General features: G+C 36.8%; 1 protein-coding gene across 2 annotated transcripts in view; it reads right to left on the bottom strand.

The window, feature by feature from the left end:
- The window catches only part of KHDRBS2 (KH RNA binding domain containing, signal transduction associated 2), a 466,021-nt gene that overhangs the window by 98,196 nt on the left and 349,590 nt on the right, over positions 1-18,235 (bottom strand). The window contains exon 7 of one of the 2 annotated variants that reach the window (XM_075707793.1): positions 1,834-1,842. The exons of the other annotated variant lie outside the window; for it this stretch is intronic. Within the exon in view, the coding sequence (XP_075563908.1) occupies positions 1,834-1,842 (9 nt within the window). The remainder of the gene's footprint in view (positions 1-1,833; positions 1,843-18,235) is intronic. 2 annotated transcript variants of the gene reach the window in all.

Below are 18,235 nucleotides of genomic sequence, written 5' to 3'. Positions count from 1 at the left end.
ATTCTAAGAATGCCACCTTTTCTTCACTTGCTAGTTTAAATAATCCCTTGAAATGTAGTTAATTTCAGGCCCAAGAAATGGACTGTGGACTTCCCTCACCATTTATATCTATTCCCTCCCTTCTGCAAACATTTTGCCTTCATCCTTACACCTACACAAAACACATAATAAGAACCACAAATTCCTCAGTCCGCCTCCTCCTGAAATTCTTCTAGGGCCAGTTCTGAATATAATCCTCTTTTCTCCAATAATAAAAATGTACTCGCCAAGACTTACTCTTGCAGATTACTATAGCACTGATGATATATGCAGCAAACTAGTCTTCATCCCAGCACATTCTAGCAGTTGGTACTTCTAACACATTACTGTCATCAGTATAACACATACTAGACAGCTATCAGAAATGTGGTGGACTGCTCGATATGATTTCAAAGACCTTCATATGCTCCCATGCATATTTTGGATTATGAGTCACTACCTTCCTTAAATCCTGCAGAGGAAAATGCAGAACTTTGTTGTAAAGGATTTCTTTAAAGCTAGGATATTTATTCCCTCCTATGCATACAATTAGATGGTATTTTGAAAGTAAATGTGAAGTCAGTAAAAAGTGTGAGGATGCCTGTATCTGGCTCAGTAGCACACATTCAGACAAGATTTAGTGCAATGCTGCTCCAACACTGCCACAGGGCTTCAGATGACTCAAAGCACAGGCAGAATATTCTCCTACTGGCCTAAAGGCTCCAGAATTTAAATACATGCAACCACATCCAAATAGGATTTGCAAGTTCAGATCAAAATATTTAGTATTGTAAGTAAGTATTAAAAGTGAGCCCAGCAGAATAGCAGGGAAGTCCCCACTTAACTTTCTCTAGTGCTACTTCATTCTGCCACTCCTACTCCTGGTTGGTATAAGTAACTGGAAAACAGGGAGATGCTAGTGGGAGTAAAGTGCTCCTAGAAATAAATGATGCTCAAAGGGTTAAATTGCACATGAAAGAACTGAATAAAATTGTTAATTGTTCAAAGCATTTCAAAGGTTGCTTGCATGCCTGGGGTTTTCGTGTGATCACTACTACTAGAACTGTTTAGGAAGGAGGAAGGTGTTTGCAACCTTTCTTGTCATATCTTGAATCTTATAAACTAGCTTTGTTTTGTCCTTCAGATTCTTCCATTTGCATTTTTCCATCTGTATTATAGCTTCCTAGCAGAAACTGAAGTAGTCCAGGTAATAGTTGAGCCACTTTGTTAAAATGAATAAATAAAAATGTCATAAATTCCAGTAAGTTTCTGCAAGTTGCCTCCCACGCTACAGACATAAACTGATCTTGCATATTGGTTTGAAGAACAAGGCAAAAAAACTTTTAACATCAAGATGGTTAGTGTTGGAAGTGGGAGGACGAGATGCTTGATAAATGAAAATCAGAGAGCGCACATGAAGTTTTCAAAATGCTATAATAGACCAATAAATTCCACATGAATGGTTAGTACACAATGCATACATTCGGGACATTAAGCACAAAGGCCAGGAAATATGGTCAATTCATGGGACAAGCAACAATGGATACTTTTCGAATCACACCAACAACCTTCACAGAATTGAAAACAACAACGAGCAAGAAGATTCATCCATTGCACTTTCTTGTACCAGGGAAAAACATCTGAAGGTCAACCTGTATTATTAAGCCAGTTTTAAGTATTTGGTTGATGATCTTTTTAATAAGCCTCTCTTTTTCCAGGCCCAGCAACTTGTAAGATAGTGGTTACAGATGGTACTACAGTTTGAGCCCAAGAGAAATCAGTTTTTGACAAAACTGGTATCTTTTGAGAAAGAACTAGATCTGGCTATTCAGAATAGTCATACCCAAAAAGGTTTAAGTGCATGGGTAATCTAAACTGTTGCCTGGTGACAAGTTAGAATGTGAGCATCTCATTCATGTTAACATCATAAATTATAATCTCACTAAAGAATGTATTTTTTAAATTTGATGGGAGATGGGACTAATGGAAAAAAGAATGGCCTACTAAAATATTCCAGGAAAATAATCCAAAATTTCTGAAGCCAAATGAACAATTATTTGCTAATAATCCTGGACAAAATACTGTCCTCAGCCCAAAAGGTATACGCCTCCAGAGGAAGAATTTCATGGTGTTTCTAACATTAGAAACGTATATCACATATAGTGTGAAGGTCTGTTTGTTTAATTTTTAGATTTTGAGAAAAATGCAATTTGGGATTTTGCTGGTCTTTACTGATGTGAAAAAAGATGGAGAGAAAGATGTGCCACCTCATAATACATCATGGCTTCAATTTTTTAGTCATGTAAGACCTGGTCCTGCAAGGAATTGGCTATTAGGAGGCATTCCGCAATGCATCAGGTTGATTGAACCATTCAGCTTCATATATTTCAGAAACACACATTCAGAGGAATTGTGCTAGGTATCATCCGCTATGAACAACTGACCAGTCTTGTTCACATATAAATATGTTTTACAACACATGTGCAGATGGCCAGCCCTGTCCTGAGGTCAAGCTAATGGGACAAACTGCTGGACATTGCAGACAACAGAAGGAGGAGAGTAGCTGGTCAGCCCTGACCTGGCCTAGACTGACAAGGCAACAATGCAAGAAGACACTACCAGAAACCATGGAGAGTGAAAAGGCAGAATCAGATACAATAATAAAATTTTCTCTGAAAATTCAAGTTTGCTTCCTTTGCTTTCTTTCATTGTCTGCTTGCTTTATCCTACTTTTATTGCTCCCTCATATCTCTTTTCCTCTCTTGCTGCAAGTTTTTCTTCAGGTTCTTTGTGCTGTCAAAATCTGATTCAGTATTCTTGTACCAATTCAAATCCAGAATAAAAAAGCTGGTCCACTGCCTACTCAAGATGTATTCTAGCACTTTCCTTTCAGATGCTAGAAAATTATGCAGTCTGGAGGTTTATTTTATTCTTGCTGATTCTCTTTCAAAACTCTTTAATTATCATGAATGCATAAATTGTATGGATGCAAAAACAGTCTGAGATAGTCTTGCAACTGTACACTTTTTTAAATATCTGTTTGCTACAGTTTTAGGAAACAGAATAATTCTCAGGAAAAACCAGTGCTGCCTCGCAAGCCAGAAACAGTATCGCTCTCAGCATATGTCATTGCTTGCAAGATATAAATACTGCTCTTGTGAAACTAATCTGATGCACTGCATCTGTAATTTTTTTTCCATTTGATTACACTACAGGAAAGTTTATGCAATATCTAATGTGATTTGATAATACTGCAGAATAAGTCCATACAGAATACTAAGTGTTCTGGGAGCAAGTGTTTCTCATATAAATGACATTTATTCTTTGCCAGTATTACAGAAACACACCAAAATGACTGATGAACAAACCACCTTCTTTTGTACGGTTTTCCTTTTAAGGACTCATTTAGTGGGCTGTTGTGGTATTGACAGAAATATGAGGAGGCTGAAGTCTGGGGCAAATACTGTGACATCCTCATTTTGAATTCTAAATCTTATTCTTTGTTGAAGATTTCACTCCCCAAGATCCAACCCCAAATTCTCAATCTGCTCTTTAATATTTTGAGCAGTATTTTCAATGTTCCTTTCCTTTCATTTGTTTTCTACTTTATTATATAATTTTAGCTACAGACCTGACTTTCAGGTAAACTGAAAATGCATCTGTTGTACAGATTAAAGATAAGTAACTTTTCTATTAGGCTGCTTTTGCTTAATGAGTTTACCTTTGCGTATTTTCATACAGAAAAGAATGGTTTTTTGCATCTAGCTGAGGTACAATTGGTGGAAAACAGTTTGTGAAATAACTTTGGTGTTGACATCAACCTACATCAATTCTTTAGTTTCAGTGCAAGAAGAGACAATTCTACAGGAATATTCAGATATTAAAGTTAGGATCATTATTAATTCACTACAGGTAGCTTTTCTTATCAATAACTTTGACTATAATCAGAGATTTCAGAATCAGAAAAAGCTTTTGTTCAAGATTTAAGGTCTGTGAAAGTTCAGGGGATAGGGAGAGTTGTCTTTAATTCAAAACAAAACCACAATTTAAAATACGGGAATAAAGCAGCTTTGGGCCCAGTGTTTGATAAACAGATTCCTTGAAGAGACTTTTTTAAAAAGTTAATTCCTAAGAGACTTTTTAAAAGCTGAAGACTTAAAGTCACGTGCATAAGTTGGATTGACTTGATGCAAGATGTTTGAAATTTCTTGGCTCTTTTGTATCAACTTTTCAATGAACTATCCTTCCAAAATTAATTCCTTAAGGACTGGACACTGATACATATCAATAGCAGTGAGCTTTCACTTGCCCTTCCCACCCTCAGCCACCGGTCCATACTTCGTTAGAATGTACATGTCTTGGCCCAAGCTTTTCTTTAACTTATGTTTGCAAAGTGTCTACTATGCCGTATAAATAATGCATGATAACTACAGTGTTAATTCTATGGGTTTAGCTAGGTAATCAAGAGAACAGAATATGAAAGGTCTATTTGTTTTTTGGGCTATTTTAATTCTCACTGTAAGCTCCTTTGATACCAAGAGCTATTTGTAGAATCTCTTACATACCTTGCTGAAAAAGTGTCTTCTGGCAAGATGAATGTGCTTTTTAATACCACATTCATTATGACAGTGATGACATACTGCCTAGAAACTGCAACTTGCAGACACAAGTCAGGGATTCAGAAGAGACTTCTGTATATTATATCCCACTTCCCAAAGCTTAGATCAAAGATACTGAAAACCAGATAAGCTGAAAGAGGCACCATCTATAATTTTGAGTAGAAAGCTTCTGGGTGAGAACAGAGGAGGTGAAACAAAAATCTGAAGAATACAAAACGTGGGGTTGGGACATGACTGAATTTTCTGTCTCACCCACAACATGAAATGGCTTTTTAGTAAAGTCAGCAGCACTGTCACGGTTTAGCCGCAGTCAGCAACCAAGCACCACACAGCTGCTCGCTCACCCTCCCCACCCCGTGGGATGGGGCAGAGAATTGGAAGAGCAAAAGTAAGACAACTCATGGGTTGAGATAAGAACAGCTTAATAATTGAAAAAAAAAGAAAATAAAGTTATAATAATTATACTAGTAGTAATAATAATAATGATAAATTGCAATGAAAAGGAGAACAGTAAGAAAGAAGAGAGAGAAACAAAACCCAGGAAGTAAAAGTGATGCAACCACTCACCACCCGCTGCGTGATGCCCAGCCAGTCCCCGAGCAGTGATTTCTGCCCCTTGGCCAACTCCCCCCAGTTTATATACTGAGCATGATGCCATATGGTATGGAATAGCCCTTTGGCCAGTTTGGGTCAGCTGTCCTGGCTGTGCCCCCTCCCAGTTTCTTGTGCCCCTGGCAGAGCATGGGAAGCTGAAAAGTCCTTGACTAGCATAAGCAGTACTTAGCAACAACTAAAACATCAGTGTGTTATCAACATTATTCTCACCCTAAATCCAAACCACAGCACTATGCCAGCTACTAGGAAGAAAATTAACTCTATTCCAGCCAAAACCAGGACAAGTACCAAGAATAAATCCAGGCCAAGCAGTTCAAGAGGATCAGCATCCAGATAGCTGTGTGCTGCATGAAACAGGAATATTTATAGGGGATGACTGGAACAAAGACTATCCTTGTATTTTTGCTGTCAGAAATCTATGGTAAACGAAAAGTTGTATGGTAGCAGTAAGGTTGCAATGAAAGATATCAAGCGTATAGGTATCTGTTTCTGTTTTGCCTTTTTAAAAATTAATTACAGATACAAATTGTTCATTACCCATATTGTGGTTATTTGCCCAAAAAAGAAAATCTGTGCACTTAATATAAACATATTTTTAAAATAGTCAGTCATTATGCTAATAACTTTCATGTGCAGAGTATATGACTCATAGAAAGTGCAGGTGTGCAGGAAGCACCTCAATGATTAGACAATATTAAGACAATTTGTGAATAGAGACCTGAGTATATTTTCATTGCATTCCCAACTACTTCTTGTATAATAACTTCTAATAAAACCCCATCTTTCTCAAAATGAAAAGTTCAATAGAATTTATACTTCTGTAAGAACTTCTTCTGGCTTTGTTAAAGAGTATTACAAATGCATCTGATAGTCTAACACATCCTGTTCATAGACATCAGTATACTCTGAGTAGCTCTAGTTGAGAACTTCATAGTTTCTGAGCTCCCCCAGCTACATATTCACTATGAATCTAAACAGGGTGAGAGCACAGGCCCGAACACTGGTATACAATGCCATAATGTGGCATATCTGCATAAAGGTATCAGTTCTTAGCAAATTCTAGCTACTACCACATGTAACATCTAAGTCCTCATTCCTCTGAATACCTTCTCTCTCTCTCTCTCTCTCCCTCTCCTCAGAGCTGTGGATTTTCATATTACAGATGCCGACCAGACTGAAAAATCTCAAAGATCTTCTACCGATCAGAGGCTGGCTGAAAACTTCCATTACCAGGAAGAACTGAATTTTCTATAAGGAGTTAAAGCTTTGCAGCTTCTAGCATCAGCACACAATTATGTCATGACTTTCATGCACGGTCTGGTATTGCAGCTGTAAATCACAAGGTGAAGCTTGCCTCGTTCCCGAGACAGAAACTCCTCAGGGACCAGACAGAGATGACGGAGTGAGCTCCAACATGAAGCCGTCACAAGCTTCCTCTCCTGCTCTCTAACTGCAAAGATGACCTACTAATTTCTCTAAACATATACAAGTTCTCAATCTTAGAGATTAAGAAAATCTTAGAAATAGAAATATTCTAAGAATATCTTAGAAATATTAAGCTGTTCTTATCTCAACCCATGAGTTGTCTTACTTTTGCTCTTCCAATTCAGATATAACTGTATATAAACAATGTTGATCCTTAAGTAGACTTCAGTAAAAAGAATGACTTGTATTTAAAAGAATCAGCCTCATTTAATGCGTTCTTGTAAGGCACTCAGTACTCATGCTTGATGACATTAAGGACTGGCACACCACTACAGGAAATTCTTACACACAATGGAAACTCTCCAGAGAACGATGCATGTTTGTGTCTCGTATTTGTATACTACCTAAACAACTCTGGAATCTTAACTAAACAAAAATAAATAAAATCACAGCACTTCACAGCTGAAGATGGTTGGAACTCTGCAGTTCTCCATATCTGAGTAAAAATGATTGTGAATATTTTTAACATCTCACTAAACAGCCTGGTTAAGATATCCCACCTCTTTTCCAAGCTGCTTATGGGCCCTTGTCAGTTCTTATCTACCCACTTTGTAATGGATCAAATACATTACTTTGGACTAGATTAGTACTTACAGTATGTTACAATATCTATCATCTGTATTATAGTTTAATAGGATTGTTAGTCTTATACCTAAAGAATGACATTTTAAATCACATCACCATTTTATTATTAAGCAAAGAAATGACAGTCATGTCCTGAAATGACCATCAATGTGAGGCTGACTCAGTTATCTCCAAGGGATGACTTTATAGCTTTGAGAACTGACACATTGTTATGTCATGAAATTCATGCAGTGCACGGTATTGCAGCTGTAAATCACAAGGGCAACTCATACAGCGGCCAGCACCCTTTGGAATACTTTTCACATTCCTGTTGTGTTCAATAAGCCTCTTAGTTTAAAGATTACGCATGATGAGTTTTTTTCTCCAGGACTGGTAAAGGATAGCTCCTGTGTCTTTGACAGCTGCTTACTAAAATTTAAACAAGGCTTTTTGTTGGGCATTTATCTCTACTTGTACCCCTCCAAGGACTATAAAGGACAAGCAACTCTAATCCAAAGAGTCAATTTGTCTTTTGTGATTTGCTTTAGGCGTATTTAAATCTAAACTGCTAATCTAAAATCCTGGAAGCACTATATCAATTAAAATAAATAAATCAAGCCATTACAGCTAGATTGTACTAATATTTAGGCAATCTATTACATTTTCTGCTTTGTCTGACAGAGATACCCTGCCCCTGCTAACTGGGTCTATTCAGAAATCATGTTGAAAGAGCAGGTTGAACCACAGCCCTGGGGGAAGTCCTTTCCTGCTAAGCACATACTGAAATGTTACTTTGAAGTTTATGGCTTCCATTGCAGCCCCAGTCTATGCGGAGTAAAAGATAACTGCACACGTTTCAGATTCCCCCTTCTCTCGACCTCTAGCTACCTACTGGAGTAAGGACAGCAACACCTAGGAGCTTCAGCCCACTGTCCTTCTAACTCCATCCATGAAAAAATGCACCTGCTTTACATGAATTCCTTATTGATTGCATAAGGCCCAAAAACTGTTACCACTGCTCCCAGATGGGAGTTTTTAAGCCTATCGCTGAGAAGAATGAGGTAACTTTTTCAGTGATTTCCTGGGTGGCCCAACCAGAAGTATCTCAGGGGACCAAATCTTGCTTCAGCCCATCTAGCAGTAATTTTCTTGGAAAATCTAATTTTCTACCTAGAAATACAATTGTGCTCACTTTGATCTCCATCTCATTTTTCAGAAGAGCCACTCTGGATTTACAATGACGCATTCATGGATTTTTGACTTATTACATTGCTTGTACTTCTGAACTCTGCTCAGGAGATGGAATACAGACTTGCAGGACCCCCTACCAAAACAAAATGCTGACTATCTGTATCTCCAAAACTCCAATATATTTGTTGTTTTGTTGGGGTTTTTTTTTTGGAATATGCAGCCCTGAGGACCATGATGATTAGACAACTTATAGACCATATATGCAAACCTGTATGCATCCTGAGAATCCTGCTGGTTTTGTTCATTTGGTGTTTATTTTCTTTGCCTCTATATTCTCTTCCACTCAGCAGATGAAGTAGGCTACAGCAACACTTGGTCTTTGTTGTGGTTTAACCTGGCAGGAAGCTAAACACCACACAGCTGTTCGCCCCGCCCGCCCCCCCCCCCCCCCCCCCCCCCAGTGGGATGGGGGAGAGAATTGAAAAAAAAAGGTAAAATTCGTGGGTTGAGATAAAGACAGTTTAATAGAGCAGAAAAGGAAGGGAAAATAATAATAAAATACAAAATAAGTGATGCACAATACAATTGCTCACCACCCACCGACCGATACCCAGCCAGTTCCTGAACAGTGATTGCTGCCCCTCGGCCAACCCCCCCAGTTTATATACTGAGCATGATGCCATATGGTATGGAATAGCCCTTTGGCCAGTTTGGGTCAGCTGTCCTGGCTGTGCCCCCTCCCAGCTTCTTGTGCACCTGGCAGAGTATGGGAAGCTAAAAAGTCCTTGACTAGTGTCAGCACTACTTAGCAACAACTAAACCATCAGTGTGTTATCAGCATTATTCTCATACTAAATCCAAAACACAGCACTATGCCAGCTACTAGGAAGGAAATTAACTCTATCCCAGCTGTAACCAGGATAGTCTTTTTTACAGCATTTTTTAAGTTGACTTTCAGAAATTTTTTTACTTAATAAGGAAATTATAATGAAGTCATAATATTCAAGGCTGCATCAAGCAGGCTTCAAGAACTAAATAAGCATTAGGTTCATAATGCTTTGAACTTAGAAACAAAGTATATCCCTGGATTTTTCATTTTGTTTTGCTAAGGTCAGCAAATCTCAGGACAGTTCAATAACTCAACCTCCAGTAATAAAACTTAGAGTGTAAAATTAACCAGCACTTTTAGCAGAGCAAAAGTGTGCTTTACAAAACAAATTATTATGTCGGCATGCATCATTTTGAGAGGATGGAAAATACATGAATAATAACGAAAGCTAATTTCCTCCCCATGTTCTAGTTTTACATCAAACCTACTCAACACCTAAGTCATACAAATTCATACACTCATACTTCCCGTGGTAACACAGATACACAGCTTTAAAGGAAATATTCAACAAAATCATCTCCCAACTAGGGAAGGAAAAGTCTCGTGTTACTGAAACTGGGAAGTTTATTTTAACATCTTTCAGCTTTCATTAATTACTTCTGCTCTCCAGAATGTTAAACAGTTTCTCAGACTGTATCCAGTGACCTGTTTGCTTATGCCCAAATATATAAATTCTGATCAAGTATGGATGAGTTGGTACTTTCCAAACAGACTGGAAGCTTAGCTCTTCATAACAATTCCCTTCCTCCAACACAAATAACAAATGACTGTGTACTCTGTCTACAGCTTGACTGAGGTCCTGAGGAAAGAAAGCAGATCCTTTAAAAGATTTTTCTTTCAAAATTGAATTTCACCTCAACAATGTCCTCATTCAATCAGGGTCTATCAAAACAGTATTGCCTCCTTGCCACATTGTATTCTGGTTTCCTCCTAGGAAAGTGATAGGCTCATCAAAACAGATAGGCAGGATTTTTTCTAAAAAACTAGAACAATGAATGGCATGTAAAAAAAAAAAGTTATTTAGAATTTAAGTCCTGTTTTCAGAAGTAATTTAAAGATTTAGAAGCCTGCTTTAGAATCATAGAATCGTTTACGTTGGAAAAGATCATCTGTTTAAGATCATCCGATTTAAGATCATCCGTTTGCAAACTTTCTGTGATTCAGGATCTTACATTCCATACCGTAATTAATGACATCCAAGGTGGAGGTACTGTCTTGTATGATGTACAGGAAAACTAGAGGTACCTAAGAATGGCACCCTACAGTGCTGTACCCTTTAGTACCCTTTAGCTGTCCTCTTGGAAAGGGTGAAAACAGGGCTTGATCCTCTCCAATATTTAAGTGCCATTGTTCAGGTTGCAGGAAGGCAAGTTCCTGCTTTCAGCACTGAGACCTCTGTGGTGGTGAGGTGTGCACATTTTCTGTAAAAATTCTGCAAGAGGTCAAGTCTTTCTTTTAAAAAGAAATCTAGAAGAGTAAAGTAGTCCTTCCACTCTTTTTTGTATCCAGCATTTCATTTATCCAAGATGCGAGATGCACATTTTCAGTTCTTCCTCTGCCTTTAGGGATTTAAAGCTTCACTCCTGACCAGGACACCTACCCAACTGGATACCACAACACTGAGCTGCAACAGATTCTACGGAAGGAAAACACTGTTGTTCCCCTTCATACTGCACTGTGCATGGAAATAGAAACAGTACATGTATTAACCACTGATTCAGCCATACAGTTATTTACTGCAGCTACAACTGATGCAGTAACCCCACAATTATACTCCACTATTACACTTAATAAGATTACGCATATACAAGACAAATCACTTACAGCAGAGATATTTTTTTACCCTTTAGAAAATAAACAAATGAAACATGAGAGAAAGGAATATAACACCATGGAAATTACTTTTTGTTTTTCCTCTTCTTGCTCTGTGTTATGTTTAGCACATACAAGACACCTCTGCTCCTTTTTCCAAAATGGCAACTTATAATAGGTACCTCAAGAGAAATAAGTTAGAAGAGCTCTGAATGACTTTTTGGATTTATTTGTTTAGGGCGTTTGCATGACAGGTGGCCTTGCAAGAAAGTGAAAGGGCTGTTCAAGGAAAGTGAAAAATGACCAAGGTATTGTGGCTTCTAATTTATTTGATAGATGCACTCAGACTCAACAACTGCGTTTCTGTGATTCTTTGCTTTTTTTTTTTTTAACTCCCAGCTACAGTGTCCACATTTAAATTTTGCAAAATTTAACTTGCAACAAAACACAGGTCCCTTCTGCATCTCCCCTACAGCCTGATTTACACAACCTTGACTTACTTTTATTTGTTTATAATAATTTTCTTTCATTGGGACTGTCAATTTTAGTATTTTACTTATATCCAGATTGCAACAGACTGGAGTAAAGTTATTAATAGCTTAATAAAGTCTGTTGTTCTAGGAATTTTCCCCATGACAGAGGTAAAATTTGTATACCATCTGGTTAACTGATGCAGTTCTGTCAAAAATACTTGGAAATCCCAATTTATTGCACTTATTCTTTTATTATTACTGATAATTAAATCAAATTAAAACAACACGAGAAGCTTTTGCATACCTGAGGAATTTTGACAGTAAAAGCAAACCAAGACACACCAAACGTGAAGCCACTTTTCAAATGACATACAAACAGGTAATAAAAATGGAATTACCTATTCTTAAAATAAAATTTGTTTTAAAAGAAACAAGCATATAATTTAACTCTGCATGTCAGTTAAATAGTACAGGCAGTCTTTGTCCAAGAAGTAGAATGATTAGTGGTAACTGGTTGGTAAAATAGAAAGAAATATAGTTTGAATTTCAACTTATTTTCTTTTAAATGCATGTTATTTCAGAAAACTCCCAGCTGCAGCAGGTATGAGGACTTGTATAGGCATGCAAAGTCTTGATCCAGCTGTGAGTAAAATGGTTCAGCAATAGATTGTCTTTGACAAACTTATTTTTAAAATACCCAAATGTGTATAGTTCAAATGTATACTTGCTCATTTTACAGCTTAGTCCCCAGAAAGATTAATAAATAGTGTTAACAACTTATTTAGAGAAGTTTTTGAAAAATACTTAAGAAAGGAAACTGGGAAAAGCTGTATGATTTTAATACAGGGAAAGAGAAACTAAAATATTAAAATACTTCAGTACAGTACATGAATTTATATGTTGCCCCAAAAATAACACTCACTTTTGGGTCATCTGGTTATTTTTTTTTTAACTTAATCTTTCTAAAAATTTGGATGTCTGAATTTGCAAGGTTGTACAGTAAGAGAACAATCAGGGACTGAAAAGTCCAAATAAAAGATAACAGGACATGGGGTTTCTAACCTTAAAGTTGCCATGTCCTCATTCAGACTTAAATAATTTGCATCTGACAGACATTGGGTGATCAAAAGAATTGGTGGTAGTATGTTCTCTAAAGGATTATTAATATTTTCATTACAGAAACTCACTAATTGGCCCAGAAGAGTTGGAGGACAGCATGAAAACCAAGGCTACAGCTAAAGCTCCTTGTTAGGAACTGATATGTAATGTTATGCACTCCACTTGGACAGATATGCTGATTTTGAGAAATATTTAAATTTGGTTTTACTGTATTGCATAGGGTAGTACGGGGGTATGTTTGCAAGAGTGTCTACGGGGGCATGCTTGCAAGAGTGTCCTTGGGATACTAATGTATTCTTATGATACTAATATATCAGAAGTATTTACTTATCTAATTTCACTTAACAAACATTGCACTCCCTATGATTTCAGATGTTCCACTCCACAGATTTTTACACCATACCAAGAGCTACAAAACAACAGCAGGTAGTCAAAGAGAGCTCTTAGCTGTCTATGAGTAACAACACTTATAATGAATGTAGAAGCTATTAAAATGCAGGCAACCGTAATTTCATCAGGAAAAAAACCCAGGTCTGTATGGAGAAAGAACATTTTTCATCTCTAGTCTTCTACTTTATTGTCCCGGAGCCATTATACTGCATCTCCCTCTTCTAGTGATTGTTACACTCTCTAAGAGCCGTATAGGTCAAACTCAAGGTACTGTGTTTTATAACAAGATCAATTTTCTCAACATTTTTGCTACAGTTTAAAGAGGTACACTAACTCTGCACCTTTGATAAAATATAACTGATCTCATTGTTTTAAAAATGAGCATATCTGAGAACAACATTGACCTATTTATCTGACAAAGAGGTATTCATATGAATTTCCCAGTCACTTTAATACCACCATTGCTAAAGAAGTTAAAGATGGAAAAAAAGATGCGTACTTCATCCAGTCCATCTGATTATACAAGTAAAACTATTATTTCATATATTTGCTAGTGACTTTTTCCTTTCCGTATTTATTTTCTGTATTTAATTTTTTTTCAAAAGGGAAAATATACGCTTTAAATTTTATTTCTTTGATCCTTCAGACTGATTCCTTACACAGTTACTCAGGCACATTGCTGGCTGCAGAGGAGCTCTGTGCAATATAAAGTCCTTATAAACAGATGTGTTAGAAGAAATGGACCACATTTTTCTGTACTGTAGTTATAGGTAGCATACATGCATATCCGTTGTAGATAACATATATGCATATCCATATCAGAAGGTAAGCATGTATCTTTATAACCAAGGAAAGATTTACTGGAAATGCTAAAGCAGTTGGAGACTCATAAACCCTCCTCCTTCCAAAAGCAGTAGATAACAGGACATTCGCATGCTGCCTCTGGAGAAGCAATTGCTGCCGTGTGTCTGCAGATGGCCTGCATCCAAGGCACAGCTTGAGCCAGCTTGGTCTATAACAATATACACACAGGGTATATTCATGCATTCCCGTGTGTATGAAAATCTAAGCTCATGTGTATATTTGACCCTCCCTCAAAATAGCCAGAAAGAACAGGCGTATTGCTGGACAGGTGCTTCTGCACCCCCAATACATGAGATAATTCATCTAGCACAAACCTTTTTCTTCCTATGTGTAACTGAAATTCGGAGTTGCAAATGCACTGAACATAATGAGGGAAAAAAGATTATAGGCATGTAAGACTACTTTTCAGGCCTTTTATTTTACCAAATACGAATCCTTTTCCAATTATCCTGAGTAAGCACTAAGTGTGTGGATAGAGGGCAACTGGCTAAAAGGCCCATCAGCCAGAGAATGAAACAGAACCATGCTCCGTAATGTTTGTCTTTCATTTTAAGGGCAGTTGCTCAATATGTATCTCTGTAGTTTCATACAGAAGTATTTTTTGCAAGATGACAATGTCACAAATGTACCGAAGAGAAGAACATAAGATGGACTCTGATGAAAGCTTCCTGCAACAGTAAGTATTTTTTAAATACATGCCCTTAAAATTCCAGTAAAACTAAAACACTGTTTTGGAACAATCCATAAAAGTTTTCAATTACTATAAAATGGTTCCTAAACTGTGCATTTTACTATATTAATAAAGTTCATTTTTTAGCTACCATGAAAATTCCTAATAAATAAAGATAATACACAAAACAGAAGTACGTTGTTAGCTGTACACAAAATTTATTGATATAAAGAGCACTTTGTTTATCTACTATAATAAAAAGTCACTAATCTGAGTTTACCAAAAGGCTAGACTGAAAAACATATGAGTAAGACTGGTATGCTGGAGGCAAGGCTGGTGTGATAATGTTAAGTGCCATGGCATCTTATCACCCAGAGCCCTTCCTGAAACCAGAGCACAAGGCTTCTGTAATTGCCTGGCACAGCTGAAGTCTCTGTGCTTACCAGTCTGCAAGAAACAGCAGCCTGCACTGAGCTTTTCTTATTACCACTGAGTTTATATGTGTCCGGCTCCCTGGGAACTCACCAGTCATAATGAACCTTGCAGTCCAAAATTATTTAACTTTTTAGTACCTTGGTGGACTAAATCTGGGTAAGAAACTCCAGAAACCCAAGCCTTCCATCTGAGCTGAATTCACACAGTAACCGAACCCTCAACAACTCTAATTAAACTGGACAAGTCTTTAACAGCAATTCTCTAAGTTTGTATGAGTTTGTACAAAAAAAAAAAAAGTTTATAACTCACCTTTGCAATCTGTCATAAAAAGGATAACATGGGTGGAGACACAGTCATATGATGTTTAGCCAGCAAATGCCTATAGAGTTATTTTGTACCAACCAAGACTGTTCTCCATCAGATAAATAGCCAAGTGACAAGTTGTGACAGATCCAAGTGACAGTAGACAAGTATTTTTGGTATAGGTTCAGGCTCCTGAACAATCACACTGTTTAATGATCAAACGGTGCATTGCATGATGCAGACAAATTCTGTCTCTATGGAGAATACTCCATATATTTTTTATGTAGGATCTGATTAATATAACAGCATACACTATGAATATTTAAGGACCATATGAAGGCTGGATGATCAGTTGAGAGATGCCCTTCACTTAGATCTCTATATAACAAATATAAATATTTATTAGGTTGTAGTTCTATTAACATCATGTATAGTACTAAAACACGTACAACTGCATCAGCATTTTCTTTTATACTCTGTCTAGCACAGAAAATAATTTTGAACTGAAAACTTGATAACTAATGTCAAGGAAAGAATTATTTTTGCCAAGTAAGGATAGCATGAAGAGGATGACAAAAGAGCTTATCCTCCACAAAATCTTTCTGCAGCATTTGTAAGTAGATGTTAAGGGTTTTATGTATTTTATGAGTAAAGTTTAGTCCATTGAATAGCTATGATTATTACAATCAAATCAAAATAAATCAAGAAAACGATATAATAAAGTCTGCTTTAGAGCACATTGTCAATTTGCGAGAAATTAATAGCAGTGATGAATCTAAAAGTAGTATTCACATTTATTGACACTTTGCTCTCAAGACAGCTCCTTTGGTTTTGTGGGGCAAACCTGACTTATTCAGATAATCGTCTATAAGAATAAAACCCAAACTACAGTTTGCACAGGTAAGCAAAAAAATCTAGAACTGCAGGTTCCCAGACACTGAAGGTTTAATGCTGACTGTGGTTTTTGCTCTTAGAAAAACATGAAAAAGTTGCTACTACTTTTATTCTGTATTTATGTTGCTGGATTTTTTTTCTCAGTAAATATATTTATGGCATCAACAGACCAAATTCTCCAAAGTTTGAATTACTAACAGAAAAATCCACTCTACCTTCGTGAGACTATCATTCACAGGATTCTTATAAAGCTCAATAGGGTCTTTCAGATAGTATAAACATTATCCTGTTTATCGCTATTATGGTAAAAATAAAATTTGATTTTTCAAGTCACAGCAGATGTAAGTTGAATATAGCTTAGCTCTTTTTCTAAGTGCCTTGGGCACACATAGGTAATCAATCATATTTAATCAATATGTTGTTCAGCCATGCAGATTCCCATGTCTATAATTCCACATTTATTTAAATGCTCTGTAGTCTCAGTACATTCTTCATTGATTTTTTTTCATCCAGAAGAGGCACAGAAATAAGTAAGTGGTACATCTTAAAACTTGGAAATACCAATTTAGAAAAAAAATTAAAATAATCCCCTTTGACTATCCTTATATCCAATATATTTCACTATTTTAAGGTTTGGAACAAATCTTCTTAGTTGTCTGGGCCTCACTCTCACTGAGAATGTCCTACTGGGATTATAGGAATGGATTTCAAAAGTAGCAGAATCAACTACCAATTGCTCACTTTAACATATTCATTAAAGCACTAACACAGGCACAAACATACCATGAAAAGGAAGTGCAGGTCTTTATACACCGTTTCCATCTACATTCAGAAGTGGCAGATAGACTGGATTTAAAAGCCCTAGGAGTCCCAGTTTAAAATATTAATCAAAGCCTCCTCCAAAACCACAATTCTGGGGATTGCAGTCACATGTAAATGTTGATTATTCTTTCTGAAATGTTGAAGTGTGACAAAATGCCTCTTATTGTCAGTGTTTTCATTGTCTAGGTTGGCACTGAATAAACATGAGAATAGTTGTTTCAGTTTGTTTAAAAACTATTGAAAAATGTAAATAACCATTGAGCTTAGAATAAACAGTTGAATGTGGCATTTGCTTTCATTTCAAATAGCTTGAAATGAGAGGAAGAACAGCATGACATTAAAAGCACAATCTATCTTATTGTGTGGTTCTTTTTCAGTGACTTTCTAAAAGCACTGCTCTTCACTTATTCCAGAAGATAACAAGAAGCTGTGTTTGGCTGGTTTCATCAGTGAAATGAGAGGTGAGAAAGAATATTTGCATTTAAAATTGCTCTTTAATCTGGCTGTCCTAGACCTAGGAGCTGTACCAGCTTCTCAGTGTCTCGACAGACCGGCCTATTTCTTGCAAACAAATTATATATTTCTTTGTAAATACAAAAAGCTCATCTAAGTATTCACATTAAGATGAGTGGCTTTCTGTGTAAAAGTCTCCTTTCTTATCCAGGAGTAAAAATGGAAGTGCGAGTAAAATATAAAAGCAATGTGTATGTTAGTCCCAAATTTATTCTGTTTTGGTATTCTTTGCATCTGGGGTAAGGGAACAAGTGCTAAGTCACTTCTAGACTTGCATTAGACCTCTTAGCAAGGCTCACCACAGCTCCTAAAAAATGTAAAGAAAAATATCACTGCACAGCTCATTACTAGCTTCTGATTCAGAAGGCAAAAATAGAGCTCCAAAGTCAAATGCCTTCCAAACCAGGATCTGAATGCAAGGGTATTTTTGGCTTATATTTGGGTTAAGCACCCTTCAAATATTTAGCTTTAATCTTGAGTGAAAAAGTTGGGATGCTCAGATTAAAATATATTGTGCTGAACATTGACTTTATTGCCTCAGTAGGATGTTCCTTCCAGC

Source organism: Pelecanus crispus, chromosome 3 (assembly GCF_030463565.1).
Source record: "Pelecanus crispus isolate bPelCri1 chromosome 3, bPelCri1.pri, whole genome shotgun sequence".
In the NCBI taxonomy this organism is placed as follows: domain Eukaryota; kingdom Metazoa; phylum Chordata; class Aves; order Pelecaniformes; family Pelecanidae; genus Pelecanus; species Pelecanus crispus.
The sequence above is the reverse complement of the archived record's forward strand: the minus strand, read 5'-3'. Positions and strand labels throughout refer to the sequence as shown.